This window comes from Poromitra crassiceps, assembly GCF_964638095.1.
Source record: "Poromitra crassiceps genome assembly, chromosome: 8".
NCBI lineage: Eukaryota > Metazoa > Chordata > Actinopteri > Beryciformes > Melamphaidae > Poromitra > Poromitra crassiceps.
Genome location: NC_139629.1, coordinates 57,800,993 through 57,825,679, shown reverse-complemented (window position 1 = coordinate 57,825,679; position 24,687 = coordinate 57,800,993). Strand labels below are relative to the sequence as shown.

General features: G+C 45.3%; 1 protein-coding gene across 1 annotated transcript in view; it reads left to right on the top strand.

Moving 5' to 3' along the window:
* Positions 1-297: 297 nt before the first annotated feature.
* The window catches only part of LOC310780814 (NACHT, LRR and PYD domains-containing protein 12-like), a gene marked incomplete at its 3' end in the record, with an annotated part of 61,336 nt that continues 36,946 nt past the window's right edge, over positions 298-24,687 (top strand). The window contains exons 1-7 of the mRNA XM_083641313.1: positions 298-413; positions 11,718-11,852; positions 12,339-12,458; positions 12,811-12,930; positions 19,447-19,566; positions 21,164-21,378; positions 21,495-23,292. Of these exons, the coding sequence (XP_083497439.1) occupies positions 346-413; positions 11,718-11,852; positions 12,339-12,458; positions 12,811-12,930; positions 19,447-19,566; positions 21,164-21,378; positions 21,495-23,292 (2,576 nt within the window). The 5' untranslated portion in view covers positions 298-345. The remainder of the gene's footprint in view (positions 414-11,717; positions 11,853-12,338; positions 12,459-12,810; positions 12,931-19,446; positions 19,567-21,163; positions 21,379-21,494; positions 23,293-24,687) is intronic.

The window sequence follows — 24,687 nt, the reverse complement described above, 5'->3', positions numbered from 1 at the left end:
TCCCATCATTGTTGAAAAGCCAATTTCGTTTTATGGAAGACAAGATATAGAAGAAGGTGCTCATGAGATACATTTCACTTCCTGGATGTGGGTCAGACCTGCTGTCAGTTTGGCTCAATTCATGCAGAAGACATTTTGTTACCTCAATTTATTGTTTTTCGTTCCTGCTAATTCATCATGTTTTCACACAAAATAATTATGTTGCCACAATTAAGACGGCCATCATCCCAAAAAGCAGAGTCGTTGTGTTTGATCACCTCTGAAAACATGTTGTATTTTCTTTTGATTTGCAGAGGTCAGCACCACAGGCAGAGAGCAGAGTCTCCAGTACCCAGCTGTCTGTCTATGAAGACTGACTGGTCTAAAGATGATCCTCCATTCTTCAGTAATGAACCTGGACCTTCAGACACAAGGTAAGAGGACTGTTATACTGTAATGAGGAAATGTGGTTTGATAATCTACACTATTGTAGTTAAAACTACAGAGACCAGGAGTGACCATAGGGAGAGAAAACACATTTTATGGAGGACAAGATATAGAAGAAGGTGCTCATGAGATACATTTCACTTCCTGGATGTGGGTCAGACCTGCCGTCAGTTTGGCTCAATTCATGCAGAAGACATTTTGTTCCCTCAATTTATTGTTTTTCTTTCCTGCTAATTCATCATGTTTTCACACAAAATAATTATGTTGCCACAATTAAAACCTCAGTCAATTAGGAAAGGGGCGGGGACTTAAATGACCCGGCCAATCAACCGGAAAGCCTCTCCTGAGTCAAACAAGTCATCACTCATGTGAATGTGAGTTTGGATCAACAGATACAGATGATGAAAACCAGCCTGGCAAAATGTGTAGAAATGTCTGCAACAGATGATAGACTGACCTGTTCTACCACTAGAACATAACAAGGCCCAGAAACATGAATGAAAATTATGTACAATATAAAAGTATTAATACATACAGTATGAAAACAAAGGAAAGAAAACATAAACACCAAAGGGCACTCCATAGAGTGCATACCTCCACCAAACTTTCTACAGAGTTTTGTGATGTTACGTGAATCCATTTGAAATGTAGGTGCCTTTTTGACATTGGTCACACACCCTTTTTGCCAGTGGGAGTGCAAAGTACATGTACATGTACACGTATAATTTATGATAATAATCTAAACATAAGAAATAATCAAAATAATTTAAACAAATAAAATAGAAATCAACAAATGAAGACAATAGTAGAATATGAGAACAAAACATGAATTTAAAGTCACTAGAACTAATAATATGTATCAAACATTTGTGTTTCCAGAGGTCAGGGCCACAGGCAGAGAGCAGAGTCTCCAGTACCCAGCTGTCTGTCTATGAAGAGTGACTGGTCTAAAGATATCCCTCCTCTAGTCTTCAGTAATGTAAAGTTTTGATTGAACGAATCCCGAGCGGCCTCTGCTGGAGGGTAAACCCCGCTACTCAGAGAACCATGGTTACATCATGTAACCTTACGTTCTCTATCGTTATCGGGGTTTACCTTCCAATACAGAGATATGAATATATCTTGTATGGGAACCGCTGTAAGACACACCGTGAGGGATAGAGCAGCACCAGCCCCCCTCAGGAGGATGGATCGTGGTAGTTTCGAATGAGACGTCACCACCACCAACAGTGCTCTACAAAATTATTAAGTGTGTCAACAACTATATACAATGTCCACTATTTACAGCCCCCCCCAAAGTCGGCCAGCTCCGCCCGACGCAGGATGCTGCCGCTTTGTTAGAGCCCCGGCGCCAGACGCTACAGAGGGCTAGTTGGCCCCGCAAGTCGCAAAGGCTCAACTAGGGGGGAGGTGAGGCCACTCAGACCAGCCCACACTGAGCTGACTGACAGGGAAACAAAAAACCAAAACTGTCTTTATTTTTATTTTTCCCTCTCTTACCGCCGGGCTACACCAAGCACCCGTTCGCCGAACGACGTGCCTGCAGCCACATTAAATCGGTAAAAACGAGCAAATGTGGAAGGGGCAGACCAGGTGGCTGCCTCGCAGATGTCACTGAGAGATGCCCCGTGCCACGCCGCCCAGGACGTAGCCATGCCTCGGGTCGAGTGTGCCCTCACCCCCGAAGGGAAAGGCACCTCGCCCCCCACATACGTCTGCTGGATGGCTTCTACAATCCAGTGGGAAAGACGGGCCTTCGACAGCGGCTGCCCCAGTCGGTCTGGTCCAAAACAGACAAACAACTGGTCGGTCCGCCTATGGCCCTGTGTCCGGTCCATATACACTCTCAGTGCCCTGACCGGGCAAACCAGCGAGTGCCTGCGCTCCCCTTCCTCTGTCGGAGCAGAGTAGAGGGACCGGAGTTTGATAGTCTGGCTCGGCTGAGTGGTAGACACGACCTTAGGAAGGAACGCAGCGTTTGGTCTCAAGACCACCCCTGTTCCTTCCGGCAAGAACCTGCACAGGCCTCCGTCTACTGAGAGAGCATGTAGCTCTCCCACCCTCTTGGCCGTGGCCAGCGCCAACAGAAGGGCAGACTTCAGGGACAGCCACTTAAGGTCCACCGACTCCAATGGCTCAAACGGAGGTGCTTCTAGCGCCGCTAGAACCAGCTCCAAGTCCCATGGTGGCAGAGATGGCCTACTCCGTAGGCCGACACGTCTCCTAGCGCCCTTGAGGAACTGAGATATCAATTGGTCCACCTCTCTGGACAAACGATATCTCCCAACCCGAGCTGCCTTTATCGCCGCCACCATACCCCTGAGGGTGGGCAGCGACTTCCCAGCATCCAACAGCCCCTGCAGGAACTACAGCACGGCCGGGGCAGCGCATGCCAGCGGCTCAAACTGGTGCTCCCTGCACCAAGCTGCAAAGGCTCTCCATCTGCATGCATAAAGTGCTCTTGTTGATGGCGCCCAAGCCTCTTGTAATGTCCCGACCACTGAAGGAGACAGCCCCATGGCTAAAAGTTCGGTCCCCTCAGGGGCCATACCCAGAGCTTGAGCCCTTGGCGAAAGGAGTGGAGCAGAGTACCCTGTGCCTGGGACAGCAAGTCCTGCCGCACTGGGAGCTCCCATGGGGTCCCGTCGAGCAGTGGCGGGATGTCTGAGAACCAGGTCATGTGTGGCCAACACGGGGCCACCAGGACCAGCCTCATTTCTTCCGACCGCACCCTCTGTAAGAGGGCCGGAAGGAGCACAAATGGTGGGAAAGCGTACAGCAGGACGCGTGGCCAAGGGTGAGCCAAAGCGTCCACTCCGAGGGGAGGTTTGTCCTTCCTTAATGAGAAGAACAGGGGACAGTGGGTGGATTCCTGTGATGCAAACAGGTCGACCTCTGCTCGCCCATATCTGAGCCAAATCCCTGTGACCACCTGAGGGTGCAGCCGCCACCCTCCTAGGTCCGGACCCCCCCTGGACAGCTGATCTGCTGCACGATTGTCCAGCCCTGGCAAATGGACCGCCCTCAGGGAGAGAACCCTGGGGTTTGCCCAAAGCCAAAGCCGGCATGCCAGCTCGCAAAGGCGAGGGGAGACCAGCCCCCCTTGCCTGTTGATGTACGCAGCTGCTGCCATGCTGTCTGTCTTCACCAAGACATGTTGGCCCTGAAGACACGCTAGAAAATGGCGCAGCACCAGATGTATTGCCATCAGCTCCAACATGTTGATGTGCTGGGTGGTGTGAGGCCTGCCCCAGCGACCGCTGGTACCGTGCCCCCTGTACACTGCCCCCCAACCTGTCAGTGACGCATCTGTCATTATTAAATGACGATGCGTCACCGGCCCAAGCAGACTTCCTCTGCTGAGATTCACACTGTCCTCCCACCAATGGAGAGCTGCCCGCAATCGCCTGGTGACGATTACTGTGGAATTTAGGCGACTCCTGGGGCTCAGCCCCAGGCCTAGAAGGAGCCTTTGCACTGGCCGCATGTGTAGGAGGGCCAACGGGACCGCCTGGACTGAAGACGCCATCAGGCCCAAAAGGCGGAGACACAGCCTCCATGTGACTCCCGCTCCCAGCCTGAACTGGGAGAGCCAAGAGCTGATGGACAGCTGCCTCTCCTGCGTCAGCGACACCAACGCAGCCTGGGAGTCCACCACTAGGCCCAGAAACTGCGTCTTCTGTGAAGGCTCCAGCCTGCACTTCTCTGGATTGAGCAGCAGACCCAGCTGCTGCACATGCTCCAGGAGGATGGCCAAATGAGCCCGACACTGACCTTCTGAGCGTGTGCACAGGAGCCAGTCGTCCAGATAATTCAGGATTCGTATCCCTTTCTGTCGCAGAGGCGACAAAACGGCGTCCATGCACCTGGTAAAGGTGCGGGGAGCCAAGGAGATTCCGAACGGCAGGACCCGGAACTCGTACTCCTTGCCGTCGAACGCGAACCTGAGGAACCGCCAATGCCCTTCCCAGATCGGAATTTGGAAGTAGGCATCCTTTAGGTCTATGGTGACAAACCAGTCCCCTCTGCAGATGGACTGTCGCACCCTCGGGATGGTCAGCATCTTGCAAGGCAGATGCCTGAGATGTTTGTTGAGACCCCTGAGATCTAAAATGGGTCTCCCATCCTTCTTGGGGATGAGAAAATAGCTGGAGTAAAACCCAGCCTGTTTGCTGCCCTGAGGCACCTCCCTGATGGCTCCTTTCTCCAACAGGGTGGAAACCTCGGCTTGAAGCACTGCCTTGTGCTCGCCGCTCACAACCGTGAAGACCATCGGGGTCCTCGAGGTCGGAGGACGACGAGCAAACTGAATACAATAGCCCTGGGTCATGGTTGAAACCACCCAGGGACTCGCCTGCAGTGCCCTCCACGTTACAAGCCGCTCCTGGGCTAGCTGGAGGCAGGCTTGACGTAAGGTGACGTCAGGAAGAAGGCGGAGGCCTCGACCTGTTACGGCCTCTGCCTCTCCTGCCCCTGGCCATACCTCTGACTGCGCTGTCGTGTCCACGACGTGCATTCAGAGTGGTCCTCAGGTCATCTGGGCCCCAGCCTGACCTCTGTGTCGGTGCGGCCCAGCCTGACCTCTGTGTCGGTGCAGGGGCCTCCTTCCTGCCCCCAGACCGTTTGTGCCACACGGGGGTCAGTACACCGGAAACCTCTTTTGCACAACGGCGGGCTTCCTGTGCTTGCTGCAACATAGCCGTCGCCCCAAGACCAAACATGGCTGGCGGCACGACCGGCAGTCTCAAAAGGGCCGCGTGGTCCTCTTTTCGCAACCTGGACCGGGACAGCCACAGCTGGCGTCTAGCCACCCAGAGTGTAGACACACCCCTCCCGGCAGTCGACACCTGCTCCTTCATCAGCTGAGATAAGACCGATGACACTAGCTGTATCTCAGCAATGAGACCCACATCAGCCTCTGTGTTCAGCTGACGTACTAGCTTCCTCTGATACAGGGCTAGTATGGAGCCCGTGTTAGCCAGCCGTGCCAGAACTGCTATGGGCCTATGCACTTTAGACAGTGCGGCGTCCATCATTTTACAGTCCCCTGTTGGCGTAACCGGCCCCAGCGCTGGGCTGGCCGGAAACAACAGAGCCGCTAAGGACTGGTCCAGTCGCGGCAACGCCCCACAGCCCATCTTCTCCCCATCCTGCATAGCAGCCAGCCGTCTGCTAGCCGAAGAACCGGTGAAAGTAGACATGGGGGTTGCAAACCCCGCCTGCATCAGGTTCTCCACTTCTGTGAGAAGAGGCACCTTAAATGGCACCTCTGGACCTGGTGCATCGCTTTCATCATCAAAACGTGAGGGGGGAGGGGCTTGGTCCCTGATCGGCTGAAGTCCCAAGTCTTGGGAAGCCCTTTCGATCAGATCCCTGAATCTTTTCCGTTCATTGAACGATTCGCCCTCTATGGCGCCCCCCTCTCTGACCCCCCCTTCGTCCTCCGATAACCCCTCAATGTCGACATCGACATCGACATCTTCCTGGTCATCAGTGTCGTCAACCCTGATCCTGTCATCAGGTAAAAAAGACCTAACTGTGAGAGAGGGGCGGGGATCCCCTGAGGGACACCCCCCACTCCCCCCCACTCTGGGGCGCTTCACTACCTCGGGTGCAGCGGGGGGTGCTACAGCAACCTGTCTGCGCTTACCCTTAACTCATTGAGTGCCAGCCACTTTTGGAGAACGGACGCTCCCAGTGCCAGAGTTTCAGAGCGTTTTCAGTGATTTCTCGAGGCCCACAGAATATTGTGTGATATGACTATGTAAACACTGAACACGCACAAAGAACGATGAGACTCTATTCTATCATCTGCAAAAAAAAGTTTATTGATCCCATTTTCCGTTCTTTAGTTATGAGCCGGAGAAGATAGCTTGATTCATCCAAAAAAAGCAATTTTTTTCTAGAAGCTGAGATAATTGGCCTTTTGTGAAATTAATCATTTCAAGCACATCACTGACTCTGAAGCTAATCTTTTCTAATGTAGTCACACCTCAAAAATAATTTCCTTCAATAAAACAGTTTAGGCCAGGGAATTTTGTTTGGCAGAATAATATTTTTAGCTACAACCAGCAGCGCTGGCCCCTGCGTGCGCTGCTGGTTGCAGCTTCTTGCTGGTTTTGATTTGCTGCTGGTGGGTATCGGATATTCTGGCTTGCGTTTGTCAATCCTGTCCTGCTGCCTGGGTCTGTCTGGGTGTTGTGTGTGTGCTGCTCTGCGTGCCCCCTCCCCCCCCCCCCCCCCGCCCCGCCCCGCCTCGCCTCAACTGCACACTCCTCCTCCTGTCTGTGGTGGCTCTCTGCTGAGTTTGCTGTGCGCACAGTGAAGGGTGCTTGACATCCTGCTTTTTTACAGCGTTCCGCGTGTGTTTGTCACCGGCAACGATGCTTCCAGTTGAGAATAATAACAACTCGACGGTGTGGATGTGCGGATGTACTGTCGCAACCGACACGGAGCGGCTCAATTGTGGGAGCAGATTGGCTGCTGCAGGCACAGCTGCAGTAACGTGCTTCAGCATATCGATGCATACGGATGCGATGCGATTTCCGTTTCCATAACGACTTCTTCTTTGTTTTTTCCTTGCCTTTCTGTTATGTGGAGAGCACTGTCGCCACCTAAGGGTTCTGTAAAATAGGTTAGACACATCCAATAGCTATAATATTTGTACATCAGAGGCAGAAGGCTTTGATCGACGCCCCACCGTCAAAAAACGCAATTGACGAACATGTCCGTCCTTGGCACTCTACGTTACTATTTGAAATGACGAACATGTCCGTCCTTGGCACTCAATGAGTTAAACACCCAAAGTCGAGCCTCCAGGGATCGAGTTGGAAAAATACTGCACTCTATACAAGAGGAGGGATCAGCAAATGCTTCAGTGGCATGTTCCTCTCCCAAACAGTACACACATACATCATGCCCATCTTGAACAGGCAATTGTACTCCACATGCCACACAGATATGGCTCATAGACCCATATTTATTTATTTATTTCCAATCTTATTGTGAAATCGGAAGGAAGTGCAGGACTGCGCTAGCTTGACACTGACAATGCGGAAACTCCGCACCGCTTCAGCGGCACTTTGGAGTTGTCACCCACTTCCAGCGTTCACTTTTTCTAGTGTGTGTACCGTCTTTAACCCTATAGGCCCAGGCCATATTTTTGGAAAAAACGCCTAAAAAGACATACCCAAAGTAAATCAAGAATTGCTCCACAACTATAAGGTTAATTTGCATGTTCTTGGCATCTAGGGGCATCTAGGGACCTCAGATAATCCATTCCAAGTGTCAGCAACATTGTGGATGTTACTATGCCTGAGTAAATTGTAATAAACCAAAGGAGAAATGTGATTTTTCTATCCTCGCCTATTTTTTTTTAGATTAGACAGTGGATAACACCATGCCTACAATTATCCCATGCAAAAAGATGCCCCTGAGCAGATTCAGCAACTCCTTGACTACAACTGTAGCAAAAAGCTAAGCATTTGCACAAAGGACATAGCTTCCACAAAGGTTTTAGTAAAGATTGCACTGGGCGGACACTAATTTTAGCCATTTGGGTACCTACAGTACCCAAAAGTGTGCCAAATGATTTCCAATGTAATCTGGCTGGAAAATACAACTTATATCCATAACAGGAGGCTACTGCCACACAATGCAGCCTCTGGATATGACAGTTACCCTGTGCATCATCAGAATCTACCATTGTGCACAGTATAACTAATGAAAACACATCTAGACTGAAAAACACCACCACCAACAACAACAAGAAGTAGTTGACAACAACAACTAGATTGATCATTTTGTCTCCAAATTGAGTAATTTATTACAAAATATCAAATTCAATACTTTTCAATTACTTTCAAGGACCAAATTCTTATTTTTCTCCAAATTCACATACTTTCAAGGATTACAACATCCAATTCCTCAAATTCAAGGACAGTACTTGATCTTGTGTGTCCTGTACTTATCATGCAAGGTGGTGGTGGTGTGCAAGATGGCAACAACTCTTCTCCATCATCCTCACTATGGGAACACAGAACACACACAGTTTATCAAAGTAACACTCAAAGTCGAAAGCTCATGAATTTGTCTCACGACTGCTCAAAGGGCTTTAGAATAATGCCTACATTCCTACATTCACACACAATAGACAGCTCAATATACAAACCTTGAAGATGACGGCCCAGCTGGAGGAGAGGAAGGCTGTGTGACTCATGTCACAGGCCTTGAAGCAGTAGTAGATCTTGTGCTTCTTCTACAAGGTCTGGATGGCACAGACACTTTGTCTCCATCATCCTCTCTATGGAAAGAACAATTTATCAAAGTACCAGTGATGATGTAATCATCAGTGATAATGTCATCAGCAATGTCATCCGTGATGATGTCATCATTGATGTCATCCTTCCTGGGTGAAGCTATTGTTCTGTGATCATGTCATCAGTCTGAGGATAAAGCTATTGTAAGTTCAGTGATGATGTCATCAGGGATGATGTCATCAGTCTGAGGCTATATAAGTGTCATCTGTGATAATATCAGAAACCTTGAACACAAACCTTGGAGGAGAGGAAGGATGTGTGCCTTGTGTCACAGGCTTTGAGGCAGTGTGAGGTGTGGGTGGTAGAGCCAACGTGTCTCCTCCATCATCCTCTCTGTGGAAACAAAGATAGATGTTGAAGACTCAATATGCATTTATTTTTTATTGTTTATCAAAGTCACATCCTCAAAGTCACATCAAATTATCCTAAGAGTTTTTGAATGAGTCTCACGACTGCTCAAAGGGCTTTAGAGTAATACCTACATCCATACATAAGACTGCTCAATACACAAACCTTGAAGGAGGAGATGCCTCAGCTGGAGGTGGAAGGCTGCATGCCTGGGGGGGCCTGACAGCAGTGGCTGCAGTTCTCCCAGGCAGAACACAGACCTCATCCTCTGGATCTTCTTGACTGTGAAAATGAGAATCAATCCACAGACTAAAACACTGGTTTGGTTACAAAATCCTTCCAATTCACTATAACAATTTTTTAGCAAAAATAGTTTATTATTATTATTATTATACATTTTTTTTCTTTTTTATTATTATTTCATTATTGTACAGCACAAATAATGCAACAAAAACCATCGTCATGTACAACATAGCATGCCCCTATCACCAGGTGCATAGTGGTAAATACAGAGGTGGGTAAACTATCCAAGTTTATCCACCTTCTTGCTCCTCATTGATACAGTTGATCTGAAAATAGGCGAGTAAACTGCATGCCTCATTTCAAAGAGGTGGGTAAACTGTGTTTACCTGCGTTTACCCTCCATGTTGAAAATGTAAGAGAAATGACTTACTCCTGAAATGGAGACCGCCGTTCGTCCACCCAAAACCTTTTTTCCTCGTCGGAAGTGTCTTCTGAGTCCTCTTTCAACATCACTTTTATCCCTCTGAATCTCTTTAAGGGCTTCTAAGATGCTATATTTCTCCTGCTGCCTCTTGGACATCGTAAGATTTGATTAGCAACTCGAACCAAACTCTAGGACGGAAGAAAAACAGCTACAGCTGCAGTACATGCTCTAACCACTGGGCGCGCATGCGCTATGCGCAATGGTGGAGGGCCAGTGGAAAATTACCAGCCATTGCGCATGGACTCAGCTCCGTGAGGAAGTGACGTACACAGACGTGTGAGACCTTGTTGGAAAGCTTGCGATGTTTTGTAGAATATGCCATTGTGAAAATATGTCTGCAGTACCACCAAACACCCAACAGATGGAAGCAAAGGGCTCTGCATGAAATAGGCTCAGCAAGCTCTCTCGCCAATAATGGCGATATGACCAGGATATTCTGATCGATAATCACTCAAATGGACTCAAATGACTATGAAACGGTAAGTAAACGATACCAGTTGCTTTTGATGACAATCCCGTTCGGATTTGAGGCAATATTGAGGCATAAACACAAAATCTGACACGTTGCCTGTGAAATGTTGAAGTTTGACTGTGTGCTTTCGGCGAGGCTGAGATGACGTAAATAGATCAGAGCAATGTATACTGCATACCATTAGAAAGGGGAGAGTCTCTGCTTTCAGAAAATACCAAACATGGCCGGGTAAACTGCTGTGATTCGGATCTACTGTCACGATTCTTTTATTTTAGCCCATATAATGATATGCTGATTCTATTTCGACTAAAATGGTAAAATCGTTGACAAACAACCATTCTTTGAACAAAATACAATTGTACGGCTGATTTAGTGGGGGACATGCCTCCTAAGTGTGATGGATTTGAAAAAAAAAATCCACTTTACAATTTGAACTACTTTTCAAATGCGTGAAGTCGGCTTGACCACAGTTGGACCCGGATACGGGTCCGTCGGGCTTAAAGGGTTAATGCCCGCAACGCCAGACAGACGTGGACATAGAGGGGGAGGGAGCGATAGTCCACAACTCTTGCAGCCCTGCTCTCATGCCGTTATGGACAGACAAACAGGACCTAACGCCGTAGGGACACGTTAACCTCCAGGAACCTGGAGGCAATATGTCCGGCGCCGAGGATGTTGTGATTTATGGGGACCGACTGCCACAAACCCACGGACCTGCCCTCCTCGTCCTGTTACGGAACCGAGAGCCCGGCCCTAGCGCCCCCGACACGGAAGACTCCAGCAACCTGGAGCCAATATGTCAGCGCCGAGTTTGTGCGTCTGCTTAACCACCTCAGCAACAGCCACCACGAGCGGCAATCTTCCCCTCTCTTACCCGAAGGTAAGCGGCAAGGCTGTCTCTGTGAGATAGTCCCCAGCTTCTATTTTGATCGTCTTTCTTTTTCGTTACCGAGCACGTCATGCTACTCACAAGTGAAATCGAAAAAGTCGAAGTAGGCGTGGTTAACAGGGGCTTTATAGGCTTGGGTGTAACCACGTCCACAGGTGGATTGTCTTAAAGTAATTATTCACGTCACCTGATTCCATTTGTAATCAGCTTCCCATACAAGATATATTCTTATCTCTGTATTGGAGGGTAAACCCCGATAACGATAGAGAACATGTTTTATGGAGGACAAGATATAGAAGAAGGTGCTCATGAGATACATTTCACTTCCTGGATGTGGGTCAGACCTGCCGTCAGTTTGGCTGGATTCATGCACACAGAAGACATTTTATTACCCAAATTTTTTGTTTTTCGTTCCTCCTAATTCATAATGTGTGCACACAAACTAATTATACAATTAAAACCTCACATCAATTATCCCAAAAAGTTGTTGTGTTTGATCACCTCTGAAAACATGTTGCCTTTTCTTTTGATTTGCAGAGGTCAGCACCTTAGGCAGAGAGCAGAGTCTCCAGTACCCTGGAGACCCTGGAGTACCTGTCTGTCTATGAAGACTGACTGGTCTAAAGATGATCCTCCACACTTCAGTAATGAACCTGGACCTTCAGACACAAGGTAAGAGGACTGTTATACTGGGAGCCTACCCAAATCTGATATCAGACTGACGATGTTGACCCTTAGTCCCGCCCCCCTCCCTGAGTTGCTCAAATTCCCTCATCCTGCTAGCCCCACTTTAAAAGCCACAACAGCACACTGCTGGCCACACGCATAAGACACGCCCACAGGAAATGGTTTAAACACCAAAACCTCCCATCATTGTTGAAAAGCCAATTTTGATTTATGGAAGACAAGATATAGAAGAAGGTGCTCATGAGATACATTTCACTTCCTGGATGTGGGTCAGACCTGCTGTCAGTTTGGCTCAATTCATGCAGAAGACATTTTGTTACCTCAATTTATTGTTTTTTGTTCCTGCTAATTCATCATGTTTTCACACAAAATAATTATGTTGCCACAATTAAGACGGCCATCATCCCAAAAAGCAGAGTCGTTGTGTTTGATCACCTCTGAAAACATGTTTCCTTTTCTTTTGATTTGCAGAGGTCAGTACCACAGGCAGAGAGCAGAGTCTCCAGTACCCAGCTGTCTGTCTATGAACACTGACTGGTCTAAAGATGATCCTCCATTCTTCAGTAATGAACCTGGACCTTCAGACACAAGGTAAGAGGGCTGTTATACTGTTATGAGGAAATGTGGTTTGATAATCTACACTATTGTAGTGAAAACTACAGAGACCAGGAGTGACCATAGGGAGAGAAAACACATTTTATGGAGGACAAGATATAGAAGAAGGTGCTCATGAGATACATTTCACTTCCTGGATGTGGGTCAGACCTGCTGTCAGTTTGGCTCAATTCATGCAGAAGACATTTTGTTCCCTCAATTTATTGTTTTTCTTTCCTGCTAATTCATCATGTTTTCACACAAAATAATTATGTTGCCACAATTAAAACCTCAGATCAATTATCCCAAAAAGTCGAGCCGTTGAGTTCAACCACCTTTTGATTTGCAGAGGTCAGCACCACAGGCAGAGAGCAGAGTCTCCAGTACCCAGCTGTCTGTCTATGAAGACTGACTGGTCTAAAGATGATCCTCCACACTTCAGTAATGAACCTGGACCTTCAGACACAAGGTAAGAGGACTGTTATACTGTAAGCCTACCTGATGGAATACGGTTCAATGAGATTGTATTCATGAAATCAAGTTAGTAGTAAAGATATGAAGGAATCCAGGAAAGAGAAAAATACAGGCTCATTGCTATTTGAGTAGAAAAAAATACTATTATTTCATTCACTAAGAATAAGAATAAGATAACAATAAAATTAGATACATTTTAATGATCTCTGTAGATGTGGATCAATTGAGCGACAAATAATTTCAAGATATATAAGAACTTAATAAAATATAAGCCAGAGTGGCTGGAATTAAATATAACATAACTGACAATTGCAAACACAACAAGCATTTAATGTGTGATAAGCTGGAAACTGTTTGTCCCTATGAAACAAATATCAAAGCCTGAAACAGCTTATTAGTTACTTAAAACAATGCCTCCTTGGTCTCATCACATCATTATTAGCTCTCACATTCTTTTCACACAGTGTTAAGATACATTTATCAATCAAGTCCTACATACAAGTTCTATCAGTGATACTCAACCCGAGGCTCTAGAGCCACTCCTTCATGGGTGCTGTAGTTGTGGCTTTTTTAAGTCCTACCTAAAATGAATAAATAAACAAATAAATAAATAAATAACATACAGTTCATCACAGTTACCATTAATGCAACTTCTGGGATCAATAGATATAATGAGAAACAGTCAATTAGGAAAGGGGCGGGAACTTAAATGACACGGCCAATCAACCGGAAAGCCTCTCCTGAGTCAAACAAGTCATCACTCATGTCAATGTGAGTCAACAGATACAGATGATGAAAACCAGCCTGGCAAAATGTGTAGAAATGTCTGCAACAGATGACAGACTGACCTGTTCTACCACTAGAACATAACAAGGCCAAGAAACATGAATGAAAATTATGTACAATATGAAAGTATTAATACATACAGTATGAAAACAAAGGAAAGAAAACATAAACACCAAATAGTCTAGTAGGAACGGGGGGTCCCCGCGCACCCGAAAGATATATTTTTCTAACATAGATTTTTGTACTCCTCAAGGTGTCTAATAAACAAATTTTGTTGTTACCCCGTTGAAATAGTGTCCCATGGGTCCGTTTGGCGGCCATCTTTGCGGGCATATTGCAATGTCTGATGAAAATGGATAAGGGTCATAACTTTTGAACTAGACGTCATACAGAGACAAATGACACCACTTTTCTGTATGATTTCTGCATGAGGAATTGATTGAGAGGGTTGTTTTAATGATTTTAACAGGTTTGGTATAGTAAAACTCAAAAACATTTGAAAAAGTGTCTAATTTACTCTCAAAATCTTGCAAAGAAAATCTATCTACATATTAGTCCATGGGCCAGAAGGGTTGGGAATAATGCTCATACTGATTTTTGGCAAGGTATACATCTCTAGAGTTAGAAAATATGTAAGAGCATTGCACCAATGGTAGCTAAATGTGTGTTATCACTCGATTTATAACACCATGCAAAACATAATAGTTGCGGGACTTTTAGGGACATTTGAGGCTAAGTTCATGCAAATCAAGTCTAAAAGCACCAGATTTTGCCCAGAATTAGCCCAGGGCATGCTCTAACAATTGAGCCAGAGTGCCCGAGCCGGTGACCCCCGGGGTCACCATGGTGGCCAGATCCAATATGACCACTGTCCAAAAAAGATTTTGGCTATAACTTTTGAAAGAGATGAGCTAGAACTACAGACTTGGTGTCTATCTTTTTTTTTTTTACCATTAGAAAGGTGTTGGAATGCTTATCTTTACTAATGAAGATGTGTGTGGACCCCTAATCTGCATATTTCCAAGATGGCGGCTACCTGAATATGAGTTTTACCATAACTGTTGATGCTTTTAGTAAACTCGGTGTCCATTTTATGGTTTTTGAGTTTTAGAAACACATTGTAATACTCAGATTTATGATTGAATCTATCTATAGCACTCTACTTTGCATAGTAAGTAGGCTACCAATATGGCCGCTAACCGATTTTTTTTTTACATACACTTTCACCCAGATTGAGTGTAGACTTGTAAGAATAAGTTACCATCAAACTGGTGGAAACAAACAATCTACAGTATGTATCTTACAGATTTTATTGAAACAATTAGACAAATAGAGTATAAACCATTCCCATTGATACAGGTAATAGCCAGTCTGTGCATCAATGCTCTCCATAAATGTGAAATGCTATCAATACTGATCAAAGGTGTTTAGAATTTGAACAAAATATTACAATATCAGAAACAAAAACAACAGAACAAAACATATATTGGTGCCTATATGTACAAGTGAGTAGTAGCCTACTTATGTCCATAGGTTGAATTGAGTTAGAAGTGCTCAGTCCTTTTGATTTACCAGGGTGACTGATTTTGCATAAAAGACTTCAGATGACAAGTGGTTTTTGTTTATATCCTTATATCCACAGCCAGATTACTAAAATATTGTTATCTCGACCCTCATTGTTGGTACAGGCACTCTTGCATCCACATTGAGGTGCCACAGGCTCCAGCTTTACAACATTCGCAGCACCCACTACATGGCTTTTTGCAGACGCAGCAGAGAATGATTGCTCAGGCTTTACTGGCATCTGGAAGATGGGTCCAGTAAGGTTCCAAAGTCTTGGTCATGGAGTCCCAGTACCAGCCCCACGTACTTAACTCTGGATATTTTGCTGGACAGAGGTTGCCTGATTCCAGTAGAAGCTGGCCTGCAGCAGTCCCCATTTGACATGCTGAATCAGTGCATCTTGGGTGGGAGGCAGGTTCTCTTGATGCATTTGAAAAAAGCCAATGTCTAGCATCATCTACTTGGCTGGAGCCACAGCTTTTGCTGTACATGACAACCCCAAGGTGAGGGCGACCAGGGTTTTGGGATGAACTCCTCCTTTCTACCAAGAAGGATGTTATACTTTCCAACAGATCTGAATATGACATATCTGCACTTCAGCCTTGTAACCATCCTGAAGCAGACACTACAGTAGAATGATTTATAGCACCTGGCACATGCTGCGGCCAGTAGCCATAGAAACTCAGGATCCATACGTCCGACAGCTGATGTTGTAATACTTGCAATACGCTTCTTCTACACATTAGGCCTCACAGAGCCCTGGATCGGCTTCACATGGAAAGTACATTTATGTTCACAAAATCTGCAATGTTCTTGGTCCCCAGAGATCACTGGCATTACATCTCTTCCATGTGCTAAAAGGATGTGATACTACAGTACATCAGCCTTCCAGGGCTATGGGAAAAGGAGTGGATGGGCAGCTTGGGAAGCAACATCGGATCTCACTGAGACTGTGGACGCCTTCACCTTGGAGCCTGAACCGATCAACTCAGCTGTCCATGTCCAAAGACTGGAAGCATTATGGTTGTTGTCATGTCCAGCAAGAGCTGTGTCTCCAGCCAAGTAGATGAAGCCAGACATCAGCTTTTCTCAAATGGTACCAAGTCCCTTGAGAACTTGCCTCCCACCCAAGATGCACTGATTCAGCATGTAAAATGGGGACTGCTGCAGGCCAGCTTCTACTGGAATCAGGCAACCTCTGTCCAGCAAAATATCCAGAGTTCAGTACGTGGGGCTGGACGCTGGTACTGGGACTCCATGACCAAGACTTGGGAACCTTACTGGACCCATCTTCCAGATGCCAGTAAAGCCTGAGTCATCATTCTCTGCTGCGTCTGCAAAAAGTCATGTAGTGGGTGCTGTGAATGCTGTAAAGCTGGAGCCTGTGGCACCTCAATGTGGATGCAAGAGTGCCTGTACCAACAATGCGGTCAAGACAACAATATTTGATTAATCTGGCTGTGGATATAAGGATATAAACAAAAAACACTTTACACTCAATCTAACTTAACCCCCCCAACCCATGGACATACCTACGTGTTACTCACTAATTGTTTCAATAAAATATGTAAGATAAATACTGTAGATTGTTTGTTTCCACCAGTTTGATGGTAACTTATTGTTACAACTACAAAAGTGTATGTAAAAAAGAAATGGGATAGCAGCCATATTGGTAGCCTATTTACTATGCAAAGTAGAGTGCTATAGATAGATTCAATCATAAATCTGAGTATTACAATGTGTTTCTAAAACTCAAAAACCATAAAATGGACACCGAGTTTACTAAAAGCATCAACAGTTATGGTAAAACTCATATTCAGGTAGCCGCCATCTTGGAAATATGCAGATTAGGGGTCCACACACATCTTCATTAGTAAAGATAAGCATTCCAACACCTTTCTAATGGTCAAAAAATATAAGATAGACACCAAGGGCTCTATTCTCCCACAGGCCATCGGCGCTATTACGGGCCTTAACCGCAAAAAAACGTGCCTTGCGCCTGTTTCGGCAAGATAGCAATAGGCTTTAGGCTGCCAAATGCGCTTTAGGCCGAATGGGCGTGGCGCAGTCCCAAAGTGGGCGTGTCGGCGCTAAATACCAGCCTAGTGATATCTTGGGACCTGGCGTACATTTAGCGCTTTGCGCTTTTGAAAAGCAGGCCTATTCTGTGCCTTCACTGCCTCTTCTCTGTCACCCTTCTCTCTCTCTCTCTCTGAGTTCCCAGCATGCATTGTGTTTCTCCATTTCGCTACTAAATAGCAACCAAATGAGCCAAAATAGATATAAAAGGTAGTTCTAAATTAATGTGTAATGGTAACACAGCCTGCCATTGTCAACATTTCAATATTGGACCAAATAAAACATCGAAATGAAAACACCACCCTATGTGAAACATATATGTCCTCCTGGGCCTATATATACCCCTTGTCGAGTTAACGTGATTTAGAGAAGTAACAGCGGAACGCGCTTCGGAACGCGCTTCTAATGGCATCTGCTATACTGTGATGTCCCTCCAATAACTTGGCCCTATTTCACATTTAGTTTTACAATAAAAACACATTTATGCAATGACTTGACATAATGTAGGCTATATTTATGTGCATCATCCTTCCTGCAGCAGGCGAGAGAAAATGATATCTTTCTGGACAAACTTTCACCAATCTAATAGGCTATATTTTTCTAGCTGATGCATAGAACATTATTTTCACTTTGATATTGCTATAGTGTAGCGTATTTACATGCTTGCAGTATTTAAACTGCAGTTAGATTGGTTTGAGAAGCATCATAATATGGAATAATAGCCGATATATGGAGACAGACGGGATGAAGGGAGGTGGGGGGGGGGGGATCAGAGGCTTGGGTTTCGTCTGGTTTTGCGGGACCAGTGGAATTGGAGCTAAAAAGGCAAGCGTGCCATTCGTTTATTGCACTTATCCAATGAGCATGACAGTGCATAATTTTACGCCTAAAAGGCGTGGTTGTAATGCTTTGGGCTGCATCTAGCGCCAGCACGACGATATCAAGTGCGCCTGTCCACGCCCACTGCTTTGATCTGCGCCTGCCGCTCGGCCTAGAAACTGCGCCGATGCAACGATAGGGCCCCTTGTCTGTATTTCTAGCTCATCTCTTTCAAAAGTTATAGCCAAAATCTTTTTCGGACAGTGGTCATATTGGATCCGGCCGCCATGGTGACCCCGGGGGTCACCGGCTCGGGCACTCTGGCTCAATTGTTAGAGCATGCCCTGGGCTAATTCTGGGCAAAATCTGGTGCTTTTAGACTTGATTTGCATGAACTTAGCCTCAAATGTCCCTAAATCCCGCAACTATTATGTTTTGCATGGTGTTATAAATCGAGTGATAACACACATTTAGCTACCATTGGTGCAATGCTCTCACATATTTTCTAACTCTAGAGATGTATACCTTGCCAAAAATCAATATGAGCATTATTCCCAACCCTTCTGGCCCATGGACTAATATGTAGATAGATTTATTTTGCAAGATTTTGAGAGTAAATTAGACACTTTTTTAAAATGTTTTTGGGTTTTACTATACCAAACCTGTTAAAATCATTAAAACAACCCTCTCTATCAATTCCTCATGCAGAAATCATACAGAAAAGTGGTGTCATTTGTCTCTGTATGACGTCTAGTTCAAAAGTTATGACCCTTATCCATTTTCATCAGACATCGCAATATGCCTGCAAAGATGGCCGCCAAACGGACCCATGGGACACTATTTCAACGGGGTAACAACAAAATTTGTTTATTAGACACCTTGAGGAGTACAAAAATCTATGTTAGAAAAATATATCTTTCGGGTGCGCGGGGACCCCCCGTTCCTACTAGACTAAAAGGGCAATCCATAGAGTGCATACCTCTACCAACCTTTCTACAGAGTTTTGTGATGTTACGTGAATCCGTTTGAAATGTAGGTGCCTTTTTGACATTGGTCACACACCCTTTTTGCCAGTGGGCGTTTAAAGTACGTGTACATGTACACGTATAATCTATGATAATAATCTAAACATAAGAAATAATCTAAATAATCTAAACAAATAAAATAGAAATCAACAAATGAAGACAATAGTAGAATATGAGAACAAAACATGAATTTAAAGTCACTAGAACTAATGATATGTATCAAACATTTGTGTTTCCAGAGGTCAGGGCCACAGGCAGAGAGCAGAGTCTCCAGTACCCAGCTGTCTGTCTATGAAGAGTGACTGGTCTAAAGATATCCCTCCTCTAATCTTCAGTAATGATGGACCATCAGACACAAGGTAAGAGGACTGTTATACTGTAATGAAGAAATATTATTTGATAACCTACACAATTGCACTGAAAAATACAGAGACAAGGAGTGACAATAGGGAGAAAAAACATGTTTTATGGAGGACAAGATATAGAAGAAGGTGCTCATGAGATACATTTCAGTTCCTTGATGTGGGTCAGACCTGCCGTCAGTTTGGCTGGATTCATGCACACAGAAGACATTTTATTCCCCAAATTTTTTGTTTTTCGTTCCTCCTAATTCATAATGTGTGCACACAAACTAATTATACAATTAAAACCTCACATCAATTATCCCAAAAAGCAGAGTCGTTGTGTTAGATCACAACGACAATGCATCACAATATGAGAGGACTGTGTTCATGACGCAAATCTCTGGGCCCCAATGTTTTCTTACATATTTAAACAAAATAAACAAAATAAAAAAATATGATGTTTGCAACTATGGCACTTGGCACTTTCATGTCTGTCTACTGTCTATTGTCTGTGCCTTTTTAAAATTGAGTGACTCTCCCTGCAACCAAATCTACCTATGGGTACAAATAAAGTAACCTTGACCTTGACCTTGACTTAGAGATGGGACTGATCCAATATCGGTGCCGATACTGACGTAATTCACAAATTGATTGATTGAAAAGTTTATTTCTATAGGGACAGACATAAACATAGAGCATTCACATGAAACAGTCTTTGTTATATATCCTGACATTTATAGCCTAAGCTAGTTTGCAATGTTTGTCCCTAGATGTTATAAGGCAAGTATAAAAACAGGGTACAGAATACAAAAAAAAATCTGATATCAGACTGACGTTGTTGACCCCTAGTCCCGCCCCCCTCCCTGAGTTGCTCAAATTCCCTCATCCTGCTAGCCCCACCTTAAAAGCCACAACAGCTCACTGCTGGCCACACGCATAAGACACGCCCACAGGAAATGGTTTAAACACCAAAACCTCCCATCATTGTTGAAAATCCAATTTTCAGTCATACAGTGTTTGTGTTTGATACTGTTTGTGTTTGACATGTAAACACAGACAGTGATTGATACTGTAGATGTAATGTAATGGAACTCTGCCATCGTATCTACCCTAACTGCTGTGATCAATGTCTGTGCCCTGCTAACACTATCTGTACTCAGAGGTTATCAAGAATGGTACTTATTTATTTACCAATGACTGCCAGACACTGTCTGTGTTCTGTAACAAATGTCGTCAGTGTTGATGTAATAGGACTGTGTGTTGTTTGTATTGAGCTGAACATTCATTAATGATAATTACATATGAAACAAACAGAAAAACTGTTACAATGTTGCATTCATCCATGATCACCACAGTGACATTTATCCATGATGGGTATGCAATGTTGACTCCACTGATTAAACTACAACTATGACAACAGATACATGTGAAAATAAACTTTACATGTGATGGCAGCACGATGCTATCTGAGCATCTATAAAGATAGTATGGGCAAAATATTTTAATAGTTTTACAATTTGAACAAGAGATAGTTTAAACTTTTGTTCAAATTATAATTTTTTAGTTAGATCTTCATCTGATCAGTCATAATAAATTGCCTTCACCCCCACAGAATGAGGAAGAGGAGTCTTGGTGTTGTGAAGCAGCAGCTGTCCTGCTGTGCATTGTGTCATTGGGTCCTGAGGGATCCAGTCTCTACCAGCTGTGGACACAGGTTCTGCAGACAGTGCATCACCTCATACTGGGCCCAGTTTGGTTCATCAGGAGACTCCACCTGTCCCCAGTGTGGAAAAAGGTCCAGAACAAGATCTGGACTGCAGACACCCAGTCAAACCAGCATTGCACAATGTAAGACTGGGGTTCTGTCTACGGTTGTCACCATTTCTAAAACCAGGAAACAGCATATCTGTTAAATACTAAGTTTATTATTTCTTCTCTTCCAGTGGACAGCAGTTTGCAGGAGGTTTTAGACGAGCATAAGATCATTCTGATAATAAGATGTGAATTTGTGACAGAAGGAACAGCTGAAGCAGGAATTGGAACTCCCCTCAATAGGATCTACACTGCACTCTACATCACAGTGGGACAGAGTGAAGAGGTTAATACCCAACATGAGGTGTGGCAGCTGCAGACAGCATCCAAGATGGAGACTCTCCATGACACTCCGATCAAGTGCCACGACATCTTTAAACCCTTACCTGACCAAGAGACACACATCAGAGTAGTTCTTACGAATGGTGTTGCTGGAATTGGAAAAACCTTCTCAGTGAAGAAGTTCACTCTGGACTGGGCAGAGGGCTTGGAAAATCAAGACATCAGTCTTGTGATTCTGCTTTCATTCCGGGAGCTGAACTTGATCAGACATGAGCGGTACAGTCTTCTCATGCTGCTCCATGTTTTCCATCCAACCTTACAGAGGGTCACAGCAGAGAAGCTCTCTGTCTGTAAAGTTGTGTTCATCTTTGATGGCCTGGATGAAAGCAGACTTCCATTGGATTTCCACAACAATGAGGTTGTGTCTGATGTCACACACGTATCATCAGTAGATGTGCTGTTGACAAACCTCATCAAGGGGAATCTGCTTCCCTTGGCTCTCCTCTGGATAACTTCTAGACCTGCAGCAGCCAATCAGATCCCTGCTACATGTGTAGACAGGGTGACAGAAGTACGAGGGTTCACTGACCCCCAGAAAGAGGAGTACTTCAGGAGGAGATCCACTGATGAGGAGCTGTCCAGCAAAATCATCTCACACATCAAGGCATCCAGGACCCTCCACATCATGTGCCACATCCCAGTCTTCTGTTGGATCACTGCTACAGTTCTGGAGCACATGTTGACTACAGACCAGAGAGGAGAGCTGCCCAAGACCCTGACTGAAATGTACTCACACTTCCTGCTGGTTCAGACAGAGAGGAAGAAGCAGAAGTATGATGAGAGCCATGATATGATTCAACAGCAGCTGATGGAGACTGACAGGGACGTTCTTCTGAAGCTGGGGAAGCTGGCGTTTGATCATCTGCAGACAGGCAACCTCCTGTTCTACCAAGAAGAGCTGGAGGAGTGTGGTCTTGATGTCAGTGAGGCCTTGGTGTTCTCAGGAGTGTGCACAGAGATCTTCAAAAGAGAATGTGTGCTCTTCCAGAAGACGGTCTACTGCTTTGTTCATCTGAGCATCCAGGAGTTTCTCGCTGCAGTCTACATGTTCCACTGTTACACAAACAGGGCAGAGAACGTACTGGACACATTCCTGGGAAGAGAGTGGGGTCAATATGATCGATCCCTGGATGTCTTCCTGAAGAAAGCCTTGGTCAAAGCCCTGAAGAGTAGAAATGGCCACTTGGACCTTTTTGTCCGCTTCCTTCATGGGCTCTCACTGGAGTCTAACCAGAGTCTCTTAGGAGGTCTGCTGGGTCAGACAGAGAGCAGTCCAAACAGCATTCAGAGAGCCATCAGCCACCTGAAGAAGACCAATAATTCCAATATATCTCCTGACAGAAGCATCAACATCTTACACTGTTTGATGGAGATGAACCACCACTCAGTACAACAGGAGATGCAAAAGTTCCTGGAGTCAAAGAACAAGTCAAAAAAGAAACTCTCTATGGTCCACTGCTCAGCTCTGGCCTACATGCTGCAGATGTCAGAGGAGGTTCTGGATGTGTTCGACCCGAACGCGTACAACACATCAAATGAGGGACGAAGCAGACTGTTCCCAGCTGTGAGGAACTGCAGAGAGGCTCAGTTAGTCCAGCTGTAGGGCCCTATCTTCGCAAAAGCGGTAATTTAGCGTTTGCGCTCGTTTAACGCCGCGCGCAATGCAAATTGCGGGCATGGACAAGCGCATGGCTGTTATAATTGTACTGGACATAGGCATGCCACATGCCGAACTAGGCGTTTCAGCGCAAAAATGTGGGGATAGATGGCATTATCCTATCGTCAGCAGCGCGTAATTACTTTGCGCTAAGAGCTTTTAAAAGCACCTTTTATGCGCTAAATACCCCGTTGCGCTTGAGTGCACCATAATCTCCGTGCAGTGCAGTGCAGAGTAAAGTTCCTTTTGGATATGTCATTATGCACAGCCTTGCCGCGCCAGGACATCAAATTCTGCTGCTAAAATTGGGTATTAGCAGTTAATTCAGTGAGGCAATCAACTATAACTCACTGAGAAACTTTTATCACATCGCAAAGAAGGCAATGAATTGAGAAAACCTGTTGGACAATGGACATAGGCTATTCACCTTCATAACCCGGAGGGTTGTTGGCACTACAGACGATCTGTCAATAAGCTCTCTCCATCTCTCTCTGTCCTCGGCACGAGTGAGTCCACTATTACGCATGGAGAGAATTACAGCATATTGCATGCCTCGCGCAAACAGCGATTGCGAGACGGGAATCCGATTGGTTTTATTAATGTAACGCCCAGGCATTGCCTGGCCACACCCGTGAATAATTCTGGTACTTACGACCGCCCAAATCCTGTTTGCTCAGGCATTTTGGGGGCGCAGATGATTTTGGCACAGCTCTAATTTGCGCCTGCGGCACGTGCCGTGAACGTTTCTGCATCCCCGCTGAGAATTGCATCCCCAACATATTTCGGGGCTGTTTTAACTTAGAAATCAGGGAGGTCACGTCTACCCAATTATATCACTTTTAAACAGTTAGATTTCGTTATAAATCATTACAATTATGCTCCCGTGAGGTGGGGATGCGTTTAGCTGCTGCCGGGCGGGGCTGCAAAACTCGGCATAACACCTGGACAAATTGCGCAAGGCAGACCGCTATCTTCCCTGCCTTAAGGCACGTGCAAACAGGTGCGCAAGCGCAAATGGGGGGTATCGCCTGTACCAAGATAGGGCCCGTAGTCTCTTAAAAAGGACACGTTGGCTCCCACAATTTGCAAATGCTCCCACCTAGCCGTCTTTACTTATTGCAGGAGGAAAGTTGGTCAAAACACAAAGGGAAACTTGGGTTAAAATAATGAGCTCTGATTGGACTAATCAGGCCATCAGGCGGGACCATCAGAGTCCAATAGTTCCCAACGGATATAACGGGTACATCCGCTGGAAGCGGATATATGGGTCGGTGTAAATTATTATTTTTTGTTAAAGGTCATTTTGAATGATTTTAACAAATAAT